This window comes from Leopardus geoffroyi, chromosome E3, assembly GCF_018350155.1.
Source record: "Leopardus geoffroyi isolate Oge1 chromosome E3, O.geoffroyi_Oge1_pat1.0, whole genome shotgun sequence".
NCBI classification, from domain to species: domain Eukaryota; kingdom Metazoa; phylum Chordata; class Mammalia; order Carnivora; family Felidae; genus Leopardus; species Leopardus geoffroyi.
In genome coordinates this window covers 1,667,559-1,695,024 of record NC_059340.1, presented here as the reverse complement: position 1 = coordinate 1,695,024, position 27,466 = coordinate 1,667,559, and the positions used below count along the sequence as shown (strand labels likewise).

General features: G+C 62.5%; 1 protein-coding gene across 8 annotated transcripts in view; it reads left to right on the top strand.

Annotated features, from left to right (window-relative positions):
* Positions 1-27,466, top strand: part of MAD1L1 (mitotic arrest deficient 1 like 1) — a 324,285-nt gene that overhangs the window by 6,406 nt on the left and 290,413 nt on the right. For all 8 annotated transcript variants that reach the window (XM_045462002.1, XM_045462008.1, XM_045462007.1 and 5 more), the window contains exons 4-9: positions 2,037-2,216; positions 4,490-4,614; positions 5,447-5,528; positions 6,420-6,550; positions 6,691-6,805; positions 8,685-8,746. In XM_045462002.1, the coding sequence (XP_045317958.1) occupies positions 2,037-2,216; positions 4,490-4,614; positions 5,447-5,528; positions 6,420-6,550; positions 6,691-6,805; positions 8,685-8,746 (695 nt within the window). The remainder of the gene's footprint in view (positions 1-2,036; positions 2,217-4,489; positions 4,615-5,446; positions 5,529-6,419; positions 6,551-6,690; positions 6,806-8,684; positions 8,747-27,466) is intronic.

The following is a 27,466-nucleotide window of genomic DNA, read 5'->3' as shown; positions in this document are numbered from 1 at the left end:
CAGCGCACGGGGGAGGACCGCCTGCCGTCTGCCTGGCGAGGTGCCGGTGGGCGTTCCTCTCTGCTGGGCCGCCTGTTCTCCCCACCCCTCCCCAGAATTGGGGTGTAAATCCAGCAGAAATACCAGGTGCCACGGGGCGACAGGCTTGGAGTGTCACTGGGTTGCATGGAGGTCTCAGGCCCAGGCTGGGCCAGTCTTGCTCACGTGGTTACAGGGCCTAGAGCAGAGACCTCCAGGGGCGCCTGGGTGGCTGATTCGGTTAAGCGCCGACTTCGGCTCGGGTCATGATCTCACGGTTCTTGGGTTCGGGCCCGCACTCTGTGTGTGTGTGTCTCTCTCTCTAAAAAATAAATTAAAAATTAAAGGAAAAAAAAAAAAGACCTCCAGCCTGGGGGTACTTCCTGTTGTCCCTGGCTTACCCAGGGCAGGCTGGGAAAGCGTGTTACCTAGAGAAGGTGCTAGGTTTTTACTTAGGGCATAAATCCCTTGCTTCCTTTGCTTTGATCAACAGCACTTCACCAGGGTTTTTTAATAAGTGCTGATGATTTGTGGAAATGCTGCCAGACTCCAGCAAAGCATTGGACCGGAAAGTCTCTGACCTGCCTACGCTTTCCCAGGGGTGGATGTCTGGCCCTGTTCTTGCCTTACGTAGCATATCTGCATGCTTTCTTAGTCCTGTAAAAATAGCTGATGTCTTCGAGGGCGTGATGCTAATTTGATGTGTTCGACCTGGTACGCAGGGTTCTGGCCACGGTGTGCCGTGTGGGCCCAGTAGCCCGGAAACACGGGCTGCGAGTGGGTGCCGTGGCCTTGGCATTGTCCTGGTGCCGCTCTGAGGGGGGTCTCTCTCTTAACGTGTGGTGTTAGCTGCTGTTCAGGGTCGTCCTGGGAGGGACAGGGGAAGGCCGTGGTAACGAAGTGCCTTATTAGGGGTGTGGAGGTGGCACCAGGGGCCACGAGATGGTAGGAATTGTGGTGTTGGTGTTACCGCCTGGCTCTCAGGCAGAAGGCACGGGGTGTGGAGCTCCTGGAATTTTCCTGGGCCGTAAGTCTGTCAAGGACAGGGTCTGTCCTGGCTGCTCTGGGTCTCCAGGGTCCAGCACGGGCTGTGGCACCTTACAGGTGCTTAGGATATGTTGGAATGAGTGGGGCATCGTTGCAGGGTCGGTGGAAGTTTTGTCTTGGGGAAATCCAAGGATGCGGGCTGCGCTTAACCCCGGGCCCTCGCTGAGCATGGCCTCTCTCTCTGAGAGGCCTCTCCCTTCCCACCCGCAGATGCGGCTGCGTGGGACCTGGACCGCCTGAGCGAGCAGCTCTCACGTGGTTTCTCTGTCTGGGACACGTGTCGTGGGTTTTCAGGGATGCCGGTTTGGCAGTGGGTGGGACTCTGGAGCCTCTAGATGGTGAGACTCCGGTTGGTGTCTGAGGTCTGGGGACCTGCACGGACTGCCCTGTGTGCACTTGGGACTGGCAGCCCGAACAGAGATGCCGCACCCTGCTCTGTGGCGTGCTTCCGTGGCAGAAGGGTCCCCTGGCTGTTCGGAGGCCACACGTGTAGCTCCTTATTCCCGTGTGTCCCTTGAGCAGGCTGTGTCCCCACTTTCGTGTTGCTCCCCCGTGGTGCTGGGCTGGAGAGCCCTGGGGTGAGCACTTGCCTTGGGGGTGCTGGCAGACCTTGCAGGGGGCTGGCGCGGCTCCCCTTCCTGGGGAGCGCTCAGAGGCCAGCGGCATTAGGTGCCCGCTTTGTGGTCCCTTCCTTTCTGGGGCTGAAGGTAAGCTCCCCGCGGCTGACCGTTGGCTCTCGGCCCCCCCCCCCCCCCCCGGGGCCATCAGAGCGATGGAGTCTTGGTCCTGCGGCCGGCTTCCCGGCATAAGACGCGTGGCGGGGGTGAAGGGCTCCGGGAGGTGATGTGCGCCGCGGGGCCTCTCCCTGCGGGAGTGGGGTGTGCGGCATGGCCGCGCCTGTCCCCGGGGAGGGTGGGCTGGGCCGCCCCGCCCCCGCTCACTGTCCCCGCTTTCTGTCCCCGCTCTGGCAGCGCGAGGTGGACCGCAACCAGGAGCTCCTGACGCGCATCCGGCAGCTGCAGGAGCGTGAGGCCGAGGCGGAGGAGAGGATGAAGGAGCAGCTGGAGCGCCACAGGCGGTGCCGGCAGAGCCTGGACGCCGCCGGCCAGAAGCTTCGGGAGAAGGAGGACGGCCTGGCCGCGGCCGGCGAGGTGAGGGCCCTCCCCGGGGCGGCCGCGTCGTGCGGGGCCGGTCTCCTCAGAGTCCCCTTCCCGCACCTGCGCCGATGGTTTCTGCGTCGTCCGTCGTAATCCGGATACAGAGCCTCATTTCCACTCGTGGGTTTCAGTTAACGAGTCAAACGTGGTCTTAGTCTCTGTCATTAGGACTTTTAACGGTCGACTAGCCCGTGTTGTGTCACGTAAAAAACTTTTACGTGCGTGCGTCCTGGTATGAGTACGTACGAGATACGAACGCGGCAGGTGGCGTGTACTTTCTGTTTCTATTGAGTTGCTCACTCAGGCGCGTTCCTAGGAGTGGGGTTTGAGGTCGCTGGCTTCTGCTGACAGTTGCCGCGTTGTTGAGGGTTCTGAGCATCGTTGAGGGTTCTGGTTTCCCTGTAGCCTTTCCTGTCGTGGATCTTCTGGAAGTCTTCTGGAAATACCTAAATACCTTTTTTTCCCCCTTCCGGAGACGTAAGTGGTGCTTCTGGATTTGCATGTCTTTGATTAGTAGGTCTGTTAGCATCTGAGAGCGCCTTTGAAGCCAGAGCACATCCGAGCCCTGCTCCTTATTCCCTCGACCCGTTGAAGGTTGTATAAATTTCAGAAGCAGAGCCCAGACGCTGATGCTGGTGGAGACGGGGCTCTCCTGACCTTCCCTGTCCCTTTGCGGTGTTGCTGCGGCTCGCGGGCGCCGGGAGGAAGGAGATGAAGCGCTGCCGGGGGAGGAGCGGGGGCGCGGGATCGTTGGTATTCTGTCTCTGCGTGCGTCTCCACTTGATAGATCTCGGGAAGCGGCAGGTTATTTTTGCCTTGGCAACGCTGGGGAGTATGTTAACGTTGTTCCTACATCTGTCTTCTGATGTGGATGCTGGCGGGAGCGGAGCCGTGATCGGCTCAAGACAAGTCCCCGTGTCGCCCTTGGCGTGCTTGCCCGAGCTGCGTCCTGGGGCCTGCGTGCTCCCCGGGGCCTGCGTGCGGGAGGCTGGTGTGCGGCCCACGGGGGCGGGGGACAGAGCCGGATGGGGGGGAGGCTACCACCACAGAAGTGGGAAAGGTCTCAGCCAGTCAGGAAGGAGGACCCTGAATTTTGTTGGTTACTTTTTACTTCCTTGGAGAAAGCCCTCCCTGGTGACCGAGGCTGTCGCTGTTCCCGCACCGCGCTCTCTTACAGGGTGCCTGGTTCGAGAAGTCTGTCAGCAGGGAGTCCTCTTGCTGCCGGCCCGGCTTCCGTGCAGCGGCGTCCTGCGTGCGGCCAGCCGTCTGGTCCCGTATCCAGCGCAGCACCGGGTGTGTGGTGTGCGTGTTTGGAGTTCGGGAAGACTTCTCGAAGGCTGTCTTCTTAGATCAGTGTATTTTAGTACCTTCGTTTTTCTTGGGTTCCCAGGCTGGCAGGCGCCATCGTAACAGAGCAGACCATGCAGATGGCCGGAGTGTGGGACGTGGATGGCCTGTGTCAGTGCCCCCTGGGCCCCCACAAACATGGGTCCTGGGCAGGGGTGGGCCTCCTCGCTGGTGCGGGTCCTTGGTTCTCATCCTCCGCTCCAGGAGGCTAATTTACAGGGACGCCTCTGAGCTGGCTTCCCTGGGACAGCCACAGAAGGAGAGCGGTCAGCAGATGGTCACTAGAGGTCACCGGGTGAGGGTGTGGTCTGACGGCCGGGCAGAAGTTCTGCCCCTGAAAGTCCCAAGGCCCTGCTTTCGCCAGCCTCCCCAGCCTCCGCTCTCCTTTCTCCCTGCTTCTGGACGAGGGCACGGGGTCTGCACGGGCTTCCCGCAGCTCCTCCTTTCTGTGGGGCTCCTGTAGCCTTCTGAGGATGGCCTCAGTCCCCGTTTCCGACCTGTTGGCAGGGACTTGGCTGTGGTTCACAGGGAGTGTTTCAGCTGGGATGATGGCATGGTGGGGGTTCATCTCGGATGGAGACGCCGGGGCAGGCGTGGAGGGAGAGCCACGCAAGCACCCTAGGAACGAGTGAGGGTCCTGAGTGGCGGATGTCACCCGGCCCGGGCGGTCTCGGGAGCAGCCCGTCACCACGACCCGGCTCTTCCCATTTGCTTGAGGGAAACGTGAGGCAGGCCGCATAGCCAGGGATGGGGTGAGGGGTGGCATGGCATGCCCTCCCAGGTTGTGTCCCTGCCCTCAGGAGGGGGATGGGAGGGGCAGGCTCTCGAGGGGGCATTTGTCCCACCTCCGCGGGGTGGGCGGCTCCCCTCTGTGCGCCGGCCGCCGCTCAGCTGCTCTGGGCCGCCCGCTCTGCTCTCAGACCATCAGCGCGCTGAAGGGGAAGGTCTCGGAGCTGCAGTGGAGCGTGATGAACCAGGAGATGCAGGTGAAGAGCCTGGAGTCTGAGAAGCAGGAGCTCCAGGAGCAGCTGGCCTTGCAGCGCAAGTGAGCGGGCGTGCTGGGGCGGGGGCGGGGCGTGCAGGGGGGCGGGGCGTGCAGGGGGCGGGGCTCTGCGCCTTCGCTGGGCGTGGTCCGGGCAGGCCTGTTGGGGCCTGGGCTGAGTTTCGGGTCTGGTTGTTAACTGTGTGGAAGACCACGAACAGGAGGGCCCGGGCTCCTTTTGTGCCCTCTGTGGTCTGAGCACCCAGCAACCAGGCGTGCTGCCTGTGCCAAGCCCCAAGAACCTCCGGGGGCCCTTCTGGTCTGTCCTCCCCGTCCACAGGCTGTTGGGGGCAGACACAGGGGCCACTGAAGCTGCTCACTAAGTGTTTTATGTATTCTGAGAACAATAGCGGAGAGCGGTCGTTTCTCCCTTCACAGAGAGCTTCCCTTTAAAGGCCATGTAGGGCGCCCTGGGGTGGTGGGTGGGGTGGACGGGAGAGGACTTCCAAGTGGAGGCAGCTCTCTGAGGAGGACAGAAGTCTGCGAGGTCAGAAGGCTGAGTTCTGTCCCTGGGAGCTAGGCCTTTGCCTTCGCAGATGATGTCCTAGGAGGGCTCTGGACGCTCCTGGGCAGGGTTGGGGGGGTGTGGGGGGGCCAGCCCCTGGTGGGTCCTCGGCTGTGGCTGTACCAGGGCCGGTGGCAGGCTGGGCAGGGCCCTGCACGTGGTGTGGACTTCGCCACCCACCCTGACCCGAGGGTACGGGCCACAGTGCCCTGGGAGTGGGGAGGGGGTGGAGTATGTTTGTGAGGGTCCACCCTGGAGAGCCTCCGGGGTGAGGACAGCCGCTGGTTTCACACACCCGTTTCTGCACATCATGTGCCTTTCTCCGGACAGGAAATGTCAGGAGGCTAACGAGAAGGTCCAGGAGCTCCAGGCCCGCCAGGAAGTGAGGGCTGACCAAGAGCAGAGGATCAGGGTGAGTGACTCCTTCTCAGACGCAGGCTGTGTCTGGGGGCTCTTCCCCTCCTGCCTCCTCGGTGGGGGTGTGCTTAGGGTGCCTGGGGACGGTGAGCTGCCCGCGCCCTGGTACCGCTGACACCGCTGCCTGTCTGTGCGTGGCGCGCCTGTGCTTGGTGCTGGGGATGCCACACGAGCGAGAGGAGAGAGCGGCTGGGCATCCGGAGGTGGGGGCCCTGCCTGCGGAGGAACTTGGGGCTCCGGACCCCAGCCCGAGTGACCCGGGCTCCCCCCGGCCCCTCCCCAGCCGGCTCCCCCGTCGGGCCTCCCGGCTCCCTCTGCTGTTCCACGTGCTGTTTTCGGGTACGTCACCTCCGCCCTGGCCCCACCCCCCCGCCCACCTCCCCGGATTTGCTCGCCTTCACGGCCTGTGTCTGCCCTTCCACCAGAGCGCAAGTGCAGAGGCCTCCTGTGTGTCCTGCGTCACCCTGTCCCCACTGCATGACCCTGTACCTGCCACAGAGCTGGGCCCAGTAAACATTTGTTGACTGACCAACCGAGCCTGTTGGGGGACCCGCCACTGCTGGGTGCCGGTCGTCCTCAGGGTGTCTTGGAACCGGAGATCTTCGAGGAGAGGCTTTGTCACGTGGAAGAGACTCGCTTGTCACTTGGGTGCTAGTGTGGCAGGAGTGGGTCTAGCGTGGGGGGACGGTGTGTGTGTTTCTCCGATGCGTCTCTTCGGGGCGCCGTTGCCACATGCCCTGGGGCAGACCTGCGCTAGGGTCCTGCCCCCGAGTGGGCACGACTCCCCTGGGAGTGAGCGCCGAGGACGTGGCACAGAGGCACACCTCGAGGGCGAGCCGGGGCCGTGGAGGTTGACTCTGTTCTCTCTGTCCCTGGCCTCACTCAGGATTTGGAGCAGAAGCTGTCCCTGCAGGAGCAGGATGCTGCGGTCGTGAAGAACATGAAGTCGGAGTTGGTGCGGCTGCCCAAGATGGAGCGGGAGCTGAAGCAGCTGCGGGAGGAGAGCGCCTACCTGCGGTGAGGCTGGGCGGGCGGTGGGCAGCGGCGGTGCGGGGGGTGGGGCAGAGGGGCGGGGGGGGGGGGGCTGCACTCGTTGTCCCGGCTCCTCCTGCCTGTGCGTGGCGGCCCTTTGAGGGATGTGGTGTCCGGCCCCCCAGGGAGATGCGAGAGACCAACGGGCTGCTCAGGGAGGAGCTGGAGGGCCTGCGGCGGCGGCTGGGGCGCCAGGAGAAGATGCAGGAAAGCCTGGCGGTCCTGGAGCTGGAGAAGGAGGTGAGGCTGGGGGCATGCTGCACGTGGGGGACCCCGGGTGTTTCGGGCCCGCCTTGCGCTTGCCCGCCTGAGATACGGAAGCTGCCGGGCTGGTGCCGTGGGCGGAGCAGCGGCCCTGGAGCCGCCTGGCCGCACGTGTGGGTGCCGGCGAGCTGGCCCGTGGTGGGGAGACTCCACCGGGAGCCAGTGGGCCCCTGGTCGCGGATCGTTGTGCACGCGGGGGGCCGAGGCGGGTGTCCTGTGGGGAAGACCCGGCCCCCTGCTGTGGGGGCGTCGAGGTGGAGGAGGGTGAGCGCTTCCAGAAGCCGGAGAGAGGGCCAGGAGTGGGTTCTTCCCGAGAACCTCCAGGAGGACCTGCGAGAGCGCGTGCTGTGTTCTGAGCCCCCCGGAAGAAATTGGAAAACTGGTACAGATAGGGGACGTGGTGCGGGGCGCCTGACACAGACCGGCTCCCACCCGCAGATGGGACGGACGCCCGGCTCCGTTTCCTCTCCTGTGTCTGCTGTTGGGACGCACGCTGGCGTTTGTGGGACGCGCTCGTAGAGCTGGTGCGAGGGCGCAGTGCCGAAAGCATCCCGTGGGCGCTTCTCCCGTGGGCGCTCCAGGGGGTGCGGAGCCTGTCTTGCCCGGTGCGCACACGTTACACTAGCGCTCAGCCTCCTGGTCTCTGTCCCACGGTCTTGCTGTCCTTCTGCACGGCCCCCCCCCAGGTCGTTCCCTGCCGCCTCACCTACGAACCTTGCGGCCCTGCATCGTTTCCTGGGTGGTGGCAGCGTGCTGGCAGCTGTCCCGCAGTTGGTCACAGTGGAGGCCTGTGGCCTCACGGGGTGGGAGCCGAGCTCCTCACAGGTGCTGGCTGACGTGTGAGCTTGGCCCGCAGACGCAGCCCCAGACGGAGTGTTTCCTCTGGACAGTTGTGACACCGGTTAAGGCTTTGTCTCTCGAGTCACACTGCCTCGTGGGACATCCTGCCATGGATGCTCGCTGGCTCTGTGGCCCCGGGCAAGTTGCTTAACCTCTCCGTGCGCCTGTGTATCGAAGAGCATCAGAGTGTGCCTTGCAGGGTTGTGGGGGCTCAGTGAATTCACGGTGAGTACTTCCCCGGTGCCTGGCGTCGGTAGGTGGTCGCTAAGCATCGGCTCTGTGCCCAGCTCTGTTACCCGGCCCATGCCCTCACGTGGTAGGGGCCACTCGAGGGGCTGAGGGAGTGCGGTGATGCCAGGACCGTGCTTGGCCCGGGCGACGGGCACGGGAGGCCGGACGAAGGCACGCGCTTCTTGCCCTCAGGTGGTTCCGTTCCAGAAGGGGAGGGAGACTAATCTGGAATGCAGGTCCGTGTGAAGCAGCGTGAGGAATGCAGGGTCAGGCAGCCCTGCGCCTGGTGCCAGGTGGGGGACGTCCCCACCTTCTCCCGTTCTCCCTGTGGGGCCACGTCCACTGTGGACACTTGGGCGCTAGGGCTGAGTGCATCTGCCCTGGGACCCGGCGTCCCGTGGAACCCCTGGACCAGGGGAGGGGCGTGGGGTCTTGTGGTTTCAGCGCCCGGTCTGCCTCGGGGCCGCTCGGCCTGCTTCTTCCTGAGTCTGCGGGGCCGGCCGCAAAGGAGGCACACTCATAGTTGGGCGGAAGCCGTCCGCTCTGGAGCGGACTCCATGCCCCGAGGCGTTCAGCTGAGATGAGGGCAGGCTCTTCTGAGGGGTCAGGGAGACTTAACCTCCCCCTTGTCGCCGGCAGCTCTGCATGAGGCTGGGTGGCCTGGGGACCGACGTGGGGTTGTGTGAAGAAGGGCGGCGGGTCGCTCGCCGCGGAGGCCTTGGCAGGAGTGGGGGAAGATGCTGGGGTCGTGGCACCCTCAGCATTCGCCTCCTTGTCTTTGCAGAAGCTGCTGGCAAAGCTGCAGAGCTGGGAGCGTCTGGAACAGACCACGGGCTTGAACATCAGGTAGGCGGAGGGCGCCCCCAGCGGTGAGGTCCTGCCTCCCCTGGGCCCCCGGCAGCTGGAGCCCCCGGCAGAAGCCCTGCTGGAGGCCGCCTGCCGGCTTGTGCAACAGCCTTTTGGGTTTGATGTGGCACTTTGCTGACAGGAGGGAAATGCAACTAAGGGACTGTCCCTGCCCAAGTCTTAACGTTCTCCTTTAAGGTCGGTGGTGGCATGGTGGCAGGCTTTTGACCGCACTGCAGCGGTGGCTTCTGCTAAAGGACCTTTGCCTATACTGAGGGAGCGATTGCTTTTGGGGGCGAGCCATTCCTTTTAGGCAGATGGAAGGCGGGGAGATGGACTGAGTTGTCAGGGGTGAGAAGGGAGCATCGTTGTCCCGTCAGGACTCCGCGGCGTGCCAGCAGGGGAGCGGCAGGAGGCAGAGGGGCAGCGGTGGGGGCAGCTGGGCGGTGAGCTGGCGCCTTGTCCTCTGATGGCCCGGACGGCCTGGCGGGGGGGCAGCTTTCCACTGTTCCCTGCCTCCCGTCCTGGGGGCTGCTGCCCCTCGTTCTCCAGCATCGCTGCCTGTCCCTCGGTCCCCGGGGCTTTGGGCCCCCCTGTGGATAGACTCCTCCCGACAGCTCTGTCCTCGTCTGGTTGTTCTGTTCTGGGCGAGGGCTGGTGGGAGACCAATCGTCCCTGTTCATCTGGAGCTGTGGTGTTTCAGGAGCCTCTTGTTTCGTCAGCTTGTGCGACTTTAAGACTGTAGCTCCCTGTTGTCTTTCCTGGTGCTCTTGGAAACTGGGCCAAGATTGAGAGCCTGCTTTAAAGAGCTGTCCCGTAATTACACTGTCCGAGGGCTGGTTCTGGAACCTGCCGTGGTTTCCATCAGCGTTACTGACTTCGGTGTCTGTCCCTTGTAAATGCCTCCTCGTCGTCTCTTTGCCCCGCTGAGTCCCAGAGGACAGACGAGGCTGCCGTTCCTTCCTGAGCTGCACGCGCCGCCAGACTCGTGGAGGGCTGACCCGGTGGAGCCTCACCTACTCTCTGGGCTTAGTAACTCACCAGAACGCTTCCCTCCTGCACCTAGGGAGGCTCGTCAGAAGAGAAACCTCTGTGACTTCTTTCTCTTGCGGGAGATCGGAGGCCCACTCGTGCCCGATCAGACCAGCTGGCGGAGTGTCTGAACGCCCGGCATGTGCCACAAAGCCCTCGACATCAGTCAAGCCTGGGGCTGGTGCACAGCTGGCGGCCGCCTCTGGCCGGGGCGGAAAGTGTGGTTCCTCCTCCGGCCCTTTGGTCTCGCTTCCAAATCAGAGGGCCTCCCTGAGTGTGGCTGGCATGCGGGGGGGCATGTGGGGGGGCCTGCAGAGGTCTGCGGGCTGACCGCCAGCTGGGGTGCCGCTTCTGCCTGGTCACGCGCCTGTGTGTGTGTGTCATGTGTTCACTTGGCGGCCGGGCCCTGGAGAGGCAGAGGAGGGGGGTGGTCGAGGGCTCTCAGAGGTGGGGGCTGCTTGGGACGGGCGCGAGGGAGAGGAGGGTGGGGGTCTGTCCCTGGTGTCTCTGCCCTCCCCTGGCTCGTGGGCCCCTCGCCAATCTGTACCTGGCCCTGGGCCAGTGTTCCCATCGCCGGGAATGTGGCGCGCGCCTGGCCTTGTGTGTGGAGGCTTACAAGTCACGTACTGCGGAGCGGTGCTGGCCTCCCTTCCGAGCAGCCGGAGGCTTCTGGGGAGGCGGTGAGGCATCCTTGTGTCCCTTGCCTCCCGGCACCCCTGGTGAGGGTCCCCCGGAGGGGCAGGTTTTCTGTCGTGTGCCCGGTCACTCTGTGCCTGGCCACCGCGGGGGCCCCTGGGGAGCCTCAGTGTCTCCTGTTCACCCTTCCTGTCTGCAGCAGGGCGCCTGGGTGGGCTTCACCTCCAGTCACTTGTGTCCCTCTGAGGTGGGTCTGTGTGTCCCCTAACAGTCGGTGGGTCGCAGGCTTGTGTGTTGGTCCAAATGCAGGGAGTCGGCCTGTCCAAGACCGCACTTGACCTTGAATGCCGTGAGGAGGAGTTGGGCCATCCTCTTTTGTCAGGTCTTGGGCAGTTGGAGGTTTGTGAGCGGGGAGGGAGACCTGGGGGAGCCTACGTCCGGCAGAGTTGAATACGGGGAGGGAGACGGGCGGAGGGAAATAGGGCACAGGGAGAAGTTGGGATCCCTGCAAGGAGGGAGGGGTGGACCCGGTCGGGAGCGCTGAGACCACTGTGGGTGGCCGGGGTGGGTCGGCCCCGGGTGGGTGTAGGGTGGGTGGCCTCCGACAGCGTAGCCGTCGTGTCTGCGGCTCACTGTCAGACCTTGGTGAGCGGTGCCTGAATCTCTGTTTGGCCCCCGCCTGGCCCTCAGGGTTGTGGGGCTGTCTTGTGCCTCATTTTACACATCTGCGAGTGGAAAGATTTTTCTAGAATAGTGGTTTCTCACCATGGAAGTCAGACTTTCTCCCTGTGAAAACCTGTTTTCACGCTAGGCCGGGGCTTGCACCCCCAGAGCAAGACCAGCCGGCTCCGAGAGACAGCCCAGCAGGTGCCCCGGAAGCAGGAGCTGGAGGGGCCGGGAGGGCCTCAGGACCTTAGGACCTGGCAGGCTGGATTCTCCTGGCCTTTAGGCCAGGGCTTTGCCGCCACTTTGGGACTGAAGGGACTCGCTTGGCGTGTGTCGCTCGGTGTGTGTCGTGACCCCCAGGCCCCGGATCCTGTCCAGGGTCTCCTGGGCTTTGAGAGCTGCCGCCACTAGGTGGCGCCCCCGGCCCCGTGATCCTGCTCCCTGCGCCTTGAGCACCTTGGGCCCTTTGGCTTTCTGGCTCCAGACCTCTGCCTGTAGTTCTTCCTGGCCCTCTGCTGCTCCCCGTGGACCTCACGTGCTACGGCCACGGCCTGGAGGAGTAGCCTGTGGGTGGCCGGCTGGCTGCCGTTGACTGTCCCACCCCTGCCCTGTTCTTGCCCAGCCTCTGATCCTCAAATGCTTGATGCCTATGAGATTCTGGTGTCTTAGCACAGATATTCCTTGCACGGGCGTTCCTCTGGGCGCAAGGCTGTGTCTCTTCGCACGTTCTTGGAGGGCCCTGCGGCCTTGCCAAGGTTGGGAATAGGTCGGGTCTAACGCCTGGAACAGACCAACCCCCTGGAGTTGACACGGCATGACCGTTGCCACCTTTCTCCCAGTTCGGGATTTCTCACATCCTGAGGAGCCCAGAGGTGTCAGGGAGCTGGTTACGTGAGCTGGCTGGGGCGGTCTGGCCGTGTGACCCTGTAGGCAAGCCCCGTGCCAGTTTCCTTGTCTGCCAGACAGCCTCGTCCACCCGGATGTTGCTGGACGCCTGTCTCCAGCACGGGGGTCCTGTGGGTTGGAGGCAGGTGGGCCCCCGGACTCGGAGAGTCCTGGTGGGAAGGAATACTGCACCGTGTTGGGTGCGGCCTGGGTACTCGGGGGGCGGGGGGGAGGGTGGTGCCTGCAGGTCCCCATCCCGGGGCAGCGAAAGCCGACTGAGGGGTTCGGCGGCAGTACACAGATTGCGCCCGCGTGCGGAGAGCTGTGACGTGCTGAGCCTTGTCCGGGGAGCGCGGCCCGGCGGAAAGGTTTGAAGGTGCTGAAGGCGGACACCAGGAGACACTCTGTGTCTGTGTCAGCATGGGTGTGACCTTCCGGGGGCACTGGGGAAAGACTGACGGAGAGGCCGGTGGGAAAATGGAGCAAAGGGGGTACCTGCAGCAGTAGACGGGCCTTTCCCTTCAGACAACCGGGGTCGTTTGCTATTTAAATAGGTTAGAGAGGAAACGTGATCGTCTCAGTAGGTGCGGAGGTGTTGGTGGGAACTCAGCACCCACGCACGATCGCAACCTTTGAGCAATGTAGGAGCGGAAGGGTCCCCCCTCCCCAAGATGCGGCACCTGCTGTCCCTGCGTCTAGCCCGTCCTCTCCCCGCTCCTCTGCGGCGGCAGCGGCGGTGCGGCCAGCGCACAGTGGGAGAGAGGAGGAAAGGGCCGCGGCTGGGCGGGAGGACGTAAAGCTGCCTCTGGTGGGGGGCAGCACGATCGTCCGTGTAGGACGTCTCTGGGCATCTGTAAAGAGCCGGAAGTAGTAGGTCTGGCAGGTTCACAGTTATGAGGACAACGTGCGCAAGCGGACTGAGTTTCTGTGTGCCAGCAGCGAACAGTTGGAGGCACGCAGCCCCGAAGAGTCGCGTTGGAAATGTGAGGCTGAATGCAACGGAAATCTGCACGCTGTAAGGTAGAAGTTCTTTCTAGAATGACAGGAAGTCACCTAGCAGCGATATCAGCAAGTGGAGAGCGATCCCGTGCTCGCAGGTTGGAGGAGTCCGTGGTGGGGACACGTCAGTGTGCTAAAATTCATCCTCACCTCCAGTGCATCCCCAACCAAAGTCCCAGCAGGCCTTTTGGTAGAAACCAGCAAACTGATTCTGGAGTTTCTATGGAGACGAAAAGGATCTAGAATAGCCAGACTCGTTTTTGAAAAAAAAACGTGGGCTTACGATGGTTAATTTCCAGACGCACCATAAACCGTATTGATCAAGGCAGCGGGTTAATGGTGTAAGGATAGACTTACACGTCGACGGAAAAGACTAGAAAGTTCCGGAATAACCCGAGTATGGAATCTGTTGGTCTCCATCGAAGGTGACAAGATAAATCAGTGGGAAAGAGTCAGTCTTCCGCAGACGGTGCTGATGCAGGGGGATGTCTGTATGGACAGATGTAGATTCTGGTCACTTACTGTTCCGGCATTGAACAAGTGGGGCGTGGACCTAACCTGGGGAAAAACCAAGGCTCTGGAAACTTAGGACACAAAAGCATGAACCAAAGATGAAAAAAATCGTTCACTTGAGTTCCCCAAGACAAGAAACACCTTTGCTGTCAGAAAGACGCAGTGAAGGCAAGAGGCAAACCCTGGGCCAGGAGAAAATCTTTGTGATGCATCTAGGTAGGTTGACGGGAGACCACAGCCAGATCTTGCTTAAAAGCTGGGCAGAAGACAAACAGATAACTTCACGGAAGAGGGTCCACAGACGTGAATAAGGAGGGGACTGATGCTCGGCATTGTTTGTCATTTGCGGGGCGCTGGGACGCTGCAGCTGGCCCCGTGGGATGGCTGGGACCACAGGCTGGTCACACCAGGGGCCGTGACGGTGTGAGCAGCCCGCCGCAGGGGCAAGGTGAGTGGAGAGCCACGTGGCACTTGGGAAACCGTTTGGTGGCTTCCTGCAGGTTTACGATGTGACCTGGCTCTTCCGTCCTGGTTCTCACCCAAGAGAGGTGGAAACGCGGCCACACAAAGACGAGTCCCGGAGTCTTCACAGCGGCCTATTCCCACCAGCCTGCGCGTGTGGACGGCGGGCTTGCCCGGCCGCGGGGAGTGGGTCAACGCGACCTCAGGGCGTGCTCCGCAGCCACGAGCGACGAGCCCGACTATGGTGCTCGGACGTGGGGGAGACCTGCTGATGCCGGGTGCTAGGAGGCCACGCACGTCTCGGGTTGGGATGCGATGGGGGCATGAGCGGCCCTGGCAGCGTGCCGGAAGTCGCCTGCCCTCGGCTGCTGTGGCGGCCGCTCGTGTGTGCGTGCTCATACGTGCGTCCTGCCTCTGTGGAGCTGATCCGTGGGCGATGGGAGGCTGTGGTGGGGGGTGCTGAAGCTTCCATTTTGGGTGGAGCCCATCCCCTGAGCCGGTCGGGCCCGTGGGCAGCGGGACTGACCCGGGCTCTGTCTGCTGGCCTGCGTCTTGGGGCCTCGGGGCAGGTGCCGTGGGCATGACTGCTTAAATTCACTGCTGGCGGGGGGGGGGGGGGTTGTGGGGAGGACAGAAAGTGAAAGTCGCCTTCCTTCCTCCCGCCCTCCCCTGACTGCTGCCCTCCCACCTCGCATCGCCCTCAGCCAGGCTGGCTCTCTGTCACCGCCGCCCGGTCCCCATCGTGCAGTGCTCTCGTGCCTGGGGTGCTCTTCTCACAGGAGGGGCCTGGGGTCCCCGTGCTCACCCCCGGTGTGTCCAGGCACCGTCCACTGCCTCTGTTCTCGTGTGGCTTTCTGGAAGTCGTACGAGCACGCGAGCCCTGTGGTGCCCTCCGTCACACGGCGCTCGGTCCGTGTCCTGCACGTTCCCGGTGGATTTCCAGCGGTCCTTCCGCACCGGCACGCGGCGCTGCTGAACCGAAGAGCCGCACGGCGCTCCGCGAAGTGGACGAGCTCTGCGTTGCCTCAGGCCCGTTGGCGGACACTTGGGTTCGCGGTGTGAGCGGCGTCTGACTGGCCGGACAGATTCTCAAGCAGGTGTCTTGCCTCAAAGACGGACGTGCTTGAGATCGGCAGACGGTGCCGGACCGCCCTCCAGAAACGCCGTCCCGGCGTACGAGTGGCACCGCTTAGTTTGGGCGGCACGCTCTCCGAGGTCTCGGCAGAGATGCGGTGTGGGGCCGCGGTGCCGCGAGGAGGCAGGACTCTCCAGCGGGCGGCTTTTGAAAAGCTCGTTTGGCGGTTCCCACTGTAGGAAGCCTTATCAGCGGGCGAGGAATGCACATGGAGTCCCTCTGTAGTCAAGCCCCTAATTTTGTAGAGGAAATGACTTGCTGGTGGCCTGTGAGCCTCTGCGATTTGGCTCCTTCCCCCGTCCTTTTGTCTCCGGATCTGGCCTGGTTTCAGTCCGGCTGGGAGGGCGTAGTGCCTGTCAGGAAGCCCGCAGGTTCGACGGAGTGACGGGTCTCGGAGGCTGTTGGCGCTAGGGAGGCCAAGAGGCTGGCGGGTCTCGCTGGCTCTGAGGCCTGGCGGCCGTGCCCCTGAAACTGCTGACCTGTCACCCGCAATGGACACGGGAACGTGGCACCGACCTGCATGCTTCCTTCCCAGCAGCCTTTGTTGGCTGGCCAGGTGACCGGTCGCCCCCGATGTGTGATGTGTGAGGCCAGTCAGGATGACAGTGAGGCGGAGCACGATTCCTTCTTATTGGCCACCCCTGACACCTTTGTGGCCGCCCGTCCTCTGGTCGCCATTTCTAATGCCCTGGGTCTGGGGTCGCTCGGGACACGAGGCGCTGCTGGCGCTGGGGAGGGGGCCGTGCCGTCAAGCTTTTTTCACCGTTTCCCTTGGTCTCGGTTTGGTTTCTTTTGCGGCTCCAGACGAGGAGGAGGAGGAGGTTGGGCAAGAGTCTCACCTTCTGGGCGCTTGCAAGTGTGGCTCTTTCTTGTGGCCTCAGCCGTGAACGTGGCATTGTTACTTCACCGGCTCCTTTGTCTACTGGAAGCTGTTCTCTGGGAGCCCCGGCCCTGGAGGGGCGCCTTCACCCACCCTGGGCTCTCTGTCGGCCTGCGCACCTGGTGCGGGCTGGGCCCCGGCGGCCCCAGAGCTGTGCCGGCAGGGCCCGGAGACTTGTGAGCCCATCCCGGCTCTGCAGGCCCCCGTGGAGGCCAGCGACAGAAGCAGGCGTTGTCGTGATTGACTCTCGGCCACGTGTTTGTCCCTCTGCTGGGCGTCCTCAGTCTTTGGTCTCGTGAAGGAAGGGCGGGGCTTGTGTTCAGAGGCTCCGAGCGTGGCAGCCAGCGCATGTGGTAGACGTTTGCCGAGTGAGTCGTGATAGGACTGCTCTGCTTTTGTGCATCCGTGTGTGTGCTTAGCTGTGACTTGGGACGGGGCCCTGTCGGCTGGCTTGGCTGCGGCGACAAGGCTCCCGTGTCGTTCACACTGTTGTGATCCGGTGGGAATCAGACGACAGGTGCGGCAGAGAGCTTCCTGACAACCGACTTTCTTCGGCTGCTACAGCCCATCCTGGGTCCGGGGGAGCAGCCCCGGCCCGTCCCTTGCTCCCCATTGAGGTTTCAGATGTGAGTCTGGCCTCCGCTCGCCAGAAGCGGGCAGAAGCGGGCATGCGTGGCGAGGCTGGACGGAGCAGCATCCCCGACAGGCCGGCTCCCCACACCGGGCCCCGCTGCGGCAGTTCCGGTCGGGGCTGGGCTGCCCAGGGGGCTGTGACGGGGACCGCAGTCTGGGGCACAGGCCTGTCCCCTCTGCCCCCATGCGCACAGCAGGCCGTGCTTACCACACTGTGGGCAATACAAGAAGGGCAGCGCTTTCCTGGAGGGGCTCCGCCCTGTGTGTGGTCACCCTGGCCGCGCAGACGGTGAGGCAGGTGCCCTGTCCCAGGTGGACATGCCTGGTGGTTCAGCACTTGCGGTGTGGCCCTCGAAGCGCTTTGGAGGGCTTCACTCCCAGCTTTATAGACATGGCCCTTCTACCTCTGTACATTGTGTTAAATCGATTGGAAAAAGTCTAAAGCCAGGTAGCGAAAGGATTTAGACAAAACAGGCTATGCTGGGTTACCCGGGGATTAGGTTGGAGAGGGAGGAGGCACCTCCCTGTTCCGTTGCTGCAAACTTGGAGAGGCCTTACTGAAGTCCTCCTGGGGGGTCCTCCCTCGTCCCTGCCCAGATCCCCCACCCCCAGGCAGAGGGGGAGGGGGCTGGGAGCTGCCTGGAAACATGGGCTCTGGTTCTGTGGACACGAGCTGGGGGTCGCGGCTTGGAGGGTGGCTGGCCTTTGTGAGCACCGAGTGGGAGCCCACGTGTCCGTGAAGCAGGGTCACGGCACGAGCACAGATTTGTGTTCTCAGAAGCCAAGCGGGATTATCCGTTAGATGGTGGCTGCCCATCGGCACGGGACTGCGGCGCGGCCGCGATGGGCCGTGTGACGTGGCTTTGCTGCACTGTTGCTTCTGTGTCGTTCCCACTGTTCCCGGGTACGAAGCCCGGACCTCCCTGTCGTCGTCGGCGTCTCAGGGACAGAACGCTGGGGCACACGTTGACGCCTCTGCACCGCACCACGTCCCCCGCGGCTCTGGTGCACCGCGCGGGCTTCAGGCCCCGGTGGTGGTGGGGATGGCGTCTGGGCCAGCTGGGTGGACGCTCCTCAGACCTGCTGTGTACCGCAGGCTCTGGCCGTGGCCACAGGTGGGCTCTTGTCTCCTGGGAAACGTGCCCTACAGCGGGTGGCTGTCCTGAGGACGAGGAGGAGGCAGGGCACGTAGGAAGAAGGCATGCAGGTGCAGGGAGAGGCGAGGACCAGCTGGGTAGGCGCCAGGGGGTGTCGGCGGCCACCCCCAGGTGCTGGTACTGCCGTACCCGGTCTTCGTGTGGCACAGGTAGGACCAGGAGGCCTGGGTCTTTCTCACTCGGGCTGCCGGCCGTGAGTGCACCCTGGACGGGTGGGAGTGGAGACCCTTGGCCTGGAGCGGGGGCCCTGCTCGGCGGTTCCTCCTGCCCTCACGTCTCCTCGAAGTCTTAGTTCCGTGGAGGCCACGGCGGGCTTGTCCTTGGCGAGGAGGCGCGGCGTTAATTGTTCCCGTGTCTGCCGTCGCTCTTTCGTTTCGCTTCCGCAGGTGCTCATCTTGAGCGAGGTTCCTGTGCGGCCGCAAGTGGGGTCTTTACTTGAGGGCACGCGTTTGTGGTGACAGGCGGTGACGTGGTGGGGACCCCGGGCATCTCCGGGCACAGGCGCTGAGGCCTCAGGTCTTCGGGAAGTTGACTGGGTGTTTTCTGTGGCCTGTGGGAAGCCGTTGTGGAGCGACCGGGGTCGTTTCAGATCACAGGGGGCTGGAGACCCTCGTCTGAACACGCGCTGCGTTCACGTGGCTCGGCGTTGAGAAGACGTGTCGGGGCGATGGGGACAGTTCTCCTCTTGCTCTGCCGGCCACGGGCCTCCCTTCCTGCCGGCCGCTGGCACTGCTGGCTTTGGTACGTCTTTGCGCAAGCGCTCGATGCACGTGCAACTGACGTGTCTGCCGGCACGCGCCTTGTTGAGCCCCCGCTCACCGTGTTGGAGGCGCTGGTCCAAGCTCTCTCGCTCTGTGTCACGCCCAGAGAGCCCAGTTTCTGAAAGGCACGCGATGCTTCCTCCTGCATGTGGTATAGTTAGGGGACGGGGCGGGAGACTGTCCCCTCTGCAGAGTTTGGGGGTCCCCGAGGCCGGTCTTTGTTTCAGTGATGGCCGGAAGGGCTGCGGGCTCCAGGAAGCTGTGTCTCACAGCCGTGGGGCTGTAGGGCTGGGAGCGGCACACCACGGGGTCACCGACCAGTGGCCTGTCTCCACCCTTAATCTGAGTCCCTTCACCCCTGAGGAAAGGAACCTGTTCCAGCCGGCTTGCTTTAATGACTTTCATTAACCGACTTAATGAGGCCTGTACTCAGGAAGTCTGTTTTTATTGGCCAGTGATTCCACGTCCCCTATCGATGTCTTGCCTGGGGAAGGACCATCGAAGCTTTGGTTGCAAGTTATCTTCCTGGATCGGTCAGTCGGTGGGGCACGGAGGCCACAGGCTGTCCCTGCCAAGGATCCCCAGTGTCCTTCCTGTCCCACTTGTCGTGGAGAGCCCGTGGGTACAATGTATGGTGGGCGAGTTTGTGCACCGGGCACGGCCGCCCAAGTGCATGCTCCCCGCCTCGTGGGAGGTGCACGTTCTTGAAAGCACCACCCAGATGGCGGAAGGGATAGCCGGGCCTAGGACAGCACTTTCTGTACTCGGGGAGCCTTTGGGGGGCCCTGGCCCAGGGGAGGGGTGGGGTGGGCGGTGGCAGGGCAGGTCGGGGATGAAGTGTGAAGTGGAGGGTGAGTGTGCAGCCCAGGACAGAGGCCACAGGCTGCTGAGCAGGCCGAGGGATGGGGCGGGCAGCCGGCTGTGACAGTGACTGGCTCCAGTTTGGAGCAGGTGTGCCACAGGGACAGAGCAGAGGCTGAGAGACGTCCTCAGCACGCGAGACAGGAGGTGACCTGGCCCAGGTGGGGGGCTGGAGGGTGCAGGCAGATGGGGCAGACACGGGGACAGGTTTTGGCTCTTAGGAAGGGAGAGCTGTGGACTCTATGTAGCACGTGTACGTTTGAAGGGTCACAGAAATAGCCAGAGGGAGTTGTCACGGGTGCGCAGGTCTGGATTTGAGGGCTCCCTCTGGGTCATCTTTGCATGACCACTAGCAGAGGTGGCCAGGACGGCCTAGGGAGCAACGCGGATGGGGAACAGCAGAGGCCTGGGGTCCAGGGCCTCTGCCTGGCGGGAAGGCTGTGCAGAGGGGGCCACTTGCGGGTTTGCCTGAGTCTGAGCTTCCTCGTCTACACGTCAGGGATGGCGTCTAGCCAGCGGCTGGCAGAGCGATTGGCCTGTGGTAGCTGGCAGCGCTGGTCAGTCAGTCCCCGTCCCCTGGTGGGGGGAGCACGCCCTTGGCCCGAGGACACCTCGGGACCGTGCTGGGCCCCGGATGTCCTGGGAGATGGGATGCCAGTCTTCCCTGGTCTGCATGGGAACCTCACCTGTTTGGCCGCCTACCTGTGTCTTAGAAGGTTGGTGGCACCAGGGAGGTCAGGATGGGTCACAGAGAGCGAGTGGGTCCCCGCACCGCTGTGGGGCTGTGGCAGTGACATTGGTGAAGCCTGTGGCTTGCACACGTGGGAGAGCAGGTGATGGGACCCTGGTGCAGTTCTTTGATTCTAGCAGACACCTGGCACCTGCCAGTGTCCTACGGTAATGTTGAGAGCGCCGACCTCGGCTCTTGGCACGCAGCTCCCGTGGCTCTCAAGCGAGGGGGTGTCCCAGGGACAGGCGTGTGTGCGTTTGTGTGCGTGTCTGGGAGCCCCGGGGCAGCCTGGCCAGTTCCGCCCAGGAGGGGAGGCAGGGCCCTTCTGGGGCACAAGTGTCTCCTAGGGAGTTGCAGGATTGTCTGATGAGGGTCCTCTCTTTGCCTCTCCCCTCCCGCCACGAGTGAGTGGAGGGCCTCTGACCAAGGGGACCGTGCCGTGAGCGGGAAGCTCGCTGCTGACCTGTAGGGCCCTGAGGAGGGCGGCTTTGAAGACTTACCTTTTCTGTGAGGCTCTGGGGCCCTGACCCAACCAAACGACGTACAGAAAACACGTTCACGGCTCTTCACGTTTTGTCCTCCGTGATCTGGGAGCTGTGCTAAGCAGGGTGTCTGAGTGGCTCGGGTAGTGGCCTGGTTTAATCAGGGGCAGGTGACAGTAGGGATAAGGGTTCGCTGCCGGCTCCGAAGGGCTCAGGGAGCCAGTCCTTCCTAAACATTTACCGTTTCACGTGGCAGCTGGCGAGACGGGGATTGATGTACGGGCTTTAACCGGAGACCTGAGCCATCCCGCGAGAGACGGGAGGAGGGACGGGCAGAGCCCTGCCGGCTCTGTGTGTCGGGGGCTGGGTCTCTCCTCTGACACCAAGGTCTGTCTCTGCCCCTTGCCTCATGCTGCCTCTGCCAGAGGCACCCGTTGCCGTTGTTGCACCCGTGTGGGCGTGGCGCAAGCCTTTACAGTATCTCAGGCCGGTGCTGGGTCCGTCGGGCACGGCTCCTGGGAGAGGTGGCCCTTGATCTTGAGCTGAGAGGCTGGGACCTTGTTCCTGGTGGGGAAGGGGCTTGCACGAACCCACCCGCTCAGAGCGACCTGGCGTACCACAGTTCCAAGTGGTTCGGCCAGTGTGTGGGCATGTGGTGGAGGCCGACAGGATGGCGGGGATCGGTTCTTGGAGGTGTTTGGGTCTTGCTGTGGAGAGTGGACCTTGGCCTGCAGGGGGTGGGAGGGTGGGGTGGCGAGTACCCACTGTGTGGCAGCAAGCACTTCCTTTCCATGCCTTTCTGCGGCCTCTTCCCTGAGATCTGAGACACGGCCTTGGCTTCAACTAGACCCTGCCTGGTAGGCATCCGTGTGGCTCGGTGGCTCAGAACAGGTGCGGAAGCCTTGTGCCGGGGGCAGGGTGCCCCCTCGGGGGTGGTGGGACAGGCTGCCTGTGAGCTGGGGTCGGCAGCAGGGGTGGGTAGTGGGCACATCTCGAGAGTCAAGGTGGTGGCAGGTACCCCGGAGGTGTCTCGTGTCCCAGGCCAGGTCCCCTCCATCGTGGCCTCTGTTTCCTCTACAGGCGAGTGACGCCTGCCTGTTTCCTGCTGGCCTTGTCACCTGGTGATAGAACTGAGATTTTGGCGAACGTCGATCCCGTAGTCATCCTTTGCAGGTTTGAGGCTTGCCACTTGGCGGACAGCAGGCCGGCTCTGGGGATAGAGCCACGACCCGGCCTCTGCCCTCACGGTGGGAGGACCGAGCGTTCTGAGCAGTGAGGATAGCCGGGGAGTCTCTCGACGCTCAGGAAGGTGAGCGTGTACGGCCGGATTTTGCTGGCGTGTCTCGTGGAGCTGGAGTCGACCATCGGTTCCGTCTTTGCCGGATTTGAATAGTGTCAGTGGGCAGAGGGCCACGTGTTATTTGTGGTCTGGAGATTGGTGGCCGACGAGGTTCCAGAGCATGTTTGTTTCAAGACGGGCCCTGCTCTGAAGAGGACCTTACTTGGCCCCGAGGACGGCTCTGTCGGAGCTGGGGCCGCCCTGGAGGGGCCACCCCGAGAGCCTGCAAGGCCAGCGCGTGCGTGGAGTGTCGTTGCCGTCCCTCCCGGCTGTGGGCGAGGCGGCCCGGCTGTCGCCCGCTCGGCAGAGGAGGCCCCGGACCTTCTGGGGGCTCACAGGCCCAGGTCGTGCGGCGAGTCTGTGCCGCCTGCGTTGGATTGCTTGGCTGGTCGCGGTGCATGGTGGGCGCTGCCCTCCGTCACCTCCATCCATCTGGCTGGCCGCGTGGTGCCGTGCAGCTGGGTCCTACGCCTTTGTGAGCCGAGCAGCCCGCTGCTGGCATCTGAGGCTTCTGTTGGGGCCCTGCCCACCGGCTCGCCCGTGGAGCGTCAGCACATAGGCGGGCGTGCAGCCTGTCGGCTGATAGCAGCTCTTTGAGGCCTGATGGCTCCCAGCCGAACTTTGGCAAGGAAGGCCTGCCAGCCTGCTGGAGGGCTGGCCTCCCTGCCTTTGCTCAGGGCTGAGCACCTTCTGGCACTGCTGGGATTTGCTTTTCAGATGGGGGAGGCTCTGCGAGGTAGGGGGAGACAGTAATTACTTGGGAGAGGAAGATTGAACTTCAGGGGCAGCGACACGGCACTCTCCTGTTCTCGGAGGCGGCTGAGTGAGGAGATTAGCAATTAATTTTTATTACGCGCAAACTGCTCTTGGTTCCGTGGAGCCAAACAGTCCTCCCACAGCTAGGGGCGGGGCAGGCTCCCTCCTCCCTCCTGGCGTGAGGCTTCAGGGGGCTGCCGCGTGTCAGCTCGTGCACTGGTGGGAGTGGCGTGTGAGTCTGCCTGGAGGACACTTAGACACACGCGCTTCTGTTCCCCGTTTGTTCTCTGGCTTCCGCTCTTCCTGCGTCGCTACGGTTTGCTGTGCTCAGGTGTCGGGAGCGCGCTGCCTTTCGTGAGGATTGCAGTTACACGCGTGGCCACAGGCTCACCCCTGAGAGCAGGTGCGTTGCAGCCTGCTGGGCTTCGAGAAGGCGCCGTTGAATCTGGGCGGTTCTTCACGGGCTCTCTGGGAAGGTCAGGGTTGAGAAGAGCCGCCAGGAGCTCTTCCCGGCCTAGTGGTTGCTTGGGGCATTCTCACTGTTTCCTAGAGCTCAGCTGTCCCAGAAGGGGTCACACCGCTCGGCCTGGACCTTTGGAGCCACACCCCTTTAACTGGAGCTCCGTTGACATGACGTGGCACTGGGTGTGCGACTTAGTGACTCGACAGGCCTGTGCTGACCCTGCTCAGCACGGGCGGGCTGCTGTCTGTCCCCGCCATCCCTGGGACTCGGTGCCCCCGCTCTGCGCCCTTCGTGCCCGTCCCCCAGCGAGACAGCCTTCTCCTGGTGGAAAACGTGCTTTCTCTTGTCTTGTCCCTTTGCTAGGCTAGTTTTCTTTTTGAGTTTTCGTGACTGAACAACGGGTGCCTGGGAGTGCTGGGTTTAGGGCAGAGGCTACAAGTGTTTCCTGTAAGGGCCGGGTAGTAAATATTTGGGGCTCTGGGGCCCATAGGGCCCGAGCGGCATGCCTGTCCTCACCTCTGCAGCACAGATCGCAATGACCAGCGTGGGGGCAACGTGGCCCGGGACCTGGGACTTCTCGTGATGACACTCGAGGACCCCGGCCCCAAGCAGGACTGTGGGTCGTCCTGTGGGACAGCTGCCCGGGACAAGATGTAAGTGAGCGGGCGCGGCCCTCTCCCTGAAGGCCGTGGTGTGCTGACCCGTTTCAGGGTGTGGGGCTGGCCTGCCGGCCCGGAACTTTGCTCTCTCCTTTGCCCAAAACTTCTACTCACAGAGAATGGCACTGATTTCCTTCCTTCCTCTTCTCCGCTCTGGGAGAATCTGGTCGTGGGATGTGAGCTGGCTTACAGGTCATTAGCGGGGGTGAGCCTGCTGCCCGACTGGGGCGCCTCAGTCGCGGTTCGGCACCACTCGGGTGGTGTGGACGTCACGCCGGGAGGCCTTGTCGGAGCGCCTGGAGCCGTCGGGAGGGAAGGTCATTCCCCACGGACGGGCAGCGCTTGTGCCTTCTCTCCGGGGCTAAGCGTTCCCGGGACGGGGACCGTGGTCAGATCTGTTCCGTGCCACAGATGCTTGCCGCGTGACTCTGGCGGGCAGAGAACACGGTACGGTACGTGTGGGCCCTGCATCGCCACTGAGCAAAGCGGGGTCATGTTACAGGGCCAACCCCCCCCCCCCCCCCCCGGGGTGGGAGGGCCAGAGCAGGAAGCCCCGCCCGTTCCTGCCGGGAAGGTGGCTTCTCAGGGCGGCCAGAGTTGGCTGGGCCCCGCCGCTCCCCCACTGATGGCCGGACTGCGGGGCCGGTGGAAGAGCCCAGACGGACGCCCCGAGGCCACCCCTTGCTCCCGCCAGCCTGGTTTCCGGGAATCTCTCTCCCTGCAGCTGTACCCCCCAGGCTGCCCTGGCCTTCTGCCTCCGAGGGCTGCTTCGGTCCCCTTCCTCGTGCTCCGGGACGGCCGCCACCCCTTCCTCCGTCTCTGTGGCAGGAAGCTGCTTGTTTCTGTCAGAAGTGTGAGCCTCCGTTTGCTGTGCCTTCATTTACTGACAGCCCTTGCCAAATTAATTTTATTTAATTATCTCCCGGGGCTAAGCTTGAATACATTTTGTGTTAAATTCACATTTTTTCCCCCTTTTCTAAATGAAATGGACTTAATATCCTTGTTAAAATCTGATTAAAACTAAAATTGAGTTTTTTGAAGTCTGATTATCCCATGAAATGGAATTTTTAAACGTAATTATGTGGATTTGCATATACTTTTCAGCACCGTTGAAAAGAAAGTTGCAGTAATTTCTTAATGACATCCTTTCTGTCATCTCCTTGGGGCACGGCGCTCACGTAGGAGGAGGCAGGTGAGGGAGAAGAGGTCCCCTATCCTCTACTTTTTGTCAGAAATTGTTGTAAATTCTCTTCCGTGGAAGACCTGTTCCCAGGGAGTTGGCCTCACCTCCTCACGCTGTCCTGTGCTGTCGCCCGTGTGTGTGTGTGTGTGTGTGTGTGTGTGTGTGTGTGTGTGTGTGTGGGAGGGGTGGGGGGCAGCCTTCTGGGCACGCCCGCAGCTCTTACCATTGAGGCGGGCGGGGAGGGGACCATGGCCTCCGGTGGCCTCCCCTCTCGGCCCGAGTATGGATTTATAATTGACGAGTTACTCCGTCTTCATTCTGCATTACGTGTGTGCTGTTAAAAAGTACGTAAACAGAGTGAACACATTTCATAACCGCGGGGGAAAAAACACAAGAGGCTTTCAGAGGGCCACCTCCTTTCTCTCTGAGAAACACCATTGTTTCAGAAAGGGTCGTTTGCTGTGTGTCCCTGGATTCGTACGCCTGCTGCGACCTCCTCCTGGTGGTCCAGGGCCTGAGTCCCCGGCCCTCCTGATCCAGGGCCTCCATGTGCCGGGGACATTGTCGCTGACTGTCCCCGCAGGCTGGGCCTTCCTTCGGAGTTCCCTTTCCTGAGCTGCACAGAGGGCCCAGCTGGGGGCAGGCACTGGGGGTGGGGGGGTGGGAACGGGGGGATTGGACCCCCCCTGGAGCTTGCCCTGTAACGGTGTGTGGCTGGTGCTGGGAGACACTCCGTATCTTCACGAGAAGCTAGGAATAGTCTTCGTGTGACATTTCCCGATTTGGGAAGCAGTGCCTGGGCTCAGTTAGCTGGATTTGGGACATCACCAGTGTGCAGCTCGGGTGGGTGGCCTGGATACAGCCTGCGTCCAGCCACCCCACCTGCCCCCCTCCTATAAAGCCACCTTGTAGCCATGGTCATCGCTGGGCCTTGTGTGTGTCCTGTCCCCAGACCCTTACCTGTGCCCTTTCCTCCTGGGTGTGCCTGTCACTTTTACCTGTGTCTGAGGTAACAGGGCACCACCAAGGTGTCCAGATGCTTCCTTGAGATTTCAGAGTTGAGGGGGGCTCTCAGCTGGACCTAACTGCTGGGCTCCAGGCTTCCCCCACCCTCTACCCCCCAGGTTTTTCTATTTTTGCTTTGTTTTCTATGGGGAGGACTTTTTTGTTGGTTTGTTTAAAGTTTATCTATCTTGAGAGAGAGAGAGAGAGAGCAGGGGAGGGGCAGAGAGAGAGGAAGAGAGGGAATCCCGAGCAGGCTCGACACTGTCAGCCGTGAGGCTCACGCGAGGCTGGATCTCTTGAACCATGAGATCATGACTTGAGGCCCCCCAGGTGCCCCTGGGAGAACTTGCCTCGTGTGCATTTTATGAATGGCTCCAGGAGGAGCAGAGCCCTGGGGCTTTGTGCTGCGTCTTGCTGAGGGATGGGGTGGAGGGGTGTCTGTAGGGGCTGTGGCGCAGCCTAGTAAGCACCAGTGAGGGTCCCATTTGCTGGGCTGTTTGGAGCTTGACCAACTTTTGGAAAGCACTCTGGGCCGTCCTGGAGAGAGAGGCGGTGGGAGCCTGACATGTGGGCCTGATGGGGGAGTGCTCCTGCCCGTGATGAAGGCTTGGCTGAGCTGAGGTCCCCACCTGTGGGACGGGTTCTGGAGATTAGAGAGGACATACGTGCACTGGTCCCCGATTGCCCTGGTCCAGATTACTTTGGGACTCAGCAGCTTCAACAACAACATTTCTCCCCTTAAGTCCCCGCGGGTCATGAATCCGGGCAGACTGACCTGCGGTCTCTCAAGGCTGCACCGAGAAGGCCCGGCTTCCCTGCTCACGCGTGTGCGGGCAGCGCTCGGTGTCTTGTCACGTGCGCCTCACTGCAAGCATCATTTGGTGGTGCACCTGGCCCTGCCGGGTTTGTGAGCCAGAGGGGGGAGAGTAGCAGTGCCAGCAAGATGGGAACCTCTGTCTGTGACCATCACGGAGAGCCGTCCAGCCTGGAGGGGATCTGTGACTGTCAAGGAGGGGCCGTCCAGCCTGGAGGGGATCTGTGACTGTCAAGGGAGGGGCCGTCCAGCCTGGAGGGGATCTGTGACTGTCAAGGGAGGGGCCGTCCAGCCTGGAGGGGATCTGTGACTGTCAAGGAGGGGCCGTCCAGCCTGGAGGGGATCTGTGACTGTCAAGGGAGGGGCCGTCCAGCCTGGAGGGGATCTGTGACTGTCAAGGGAGGGGCCGTCCAGCCTGGAGGGGATCTGTGACTGTCAAGGGAGGGGCCGTCCAGCCTGGACGGGACCTGTGACTCAGGGGAGGGGCGAGCACAGTGCCAACTCTGGGAGGCAGGGACATGGGAGCCACGGTGGGATATGCTCGCCCTCTCTGTTTATGTGATAGACCAAATTAGAAACAAAAAGTAACTACTCCTGTGGTTAAAGAGAACAATTCTAGTTGTGACAGTGCAGAACAATTAACCTGTTTGTCGTAGAAACATATTTTGT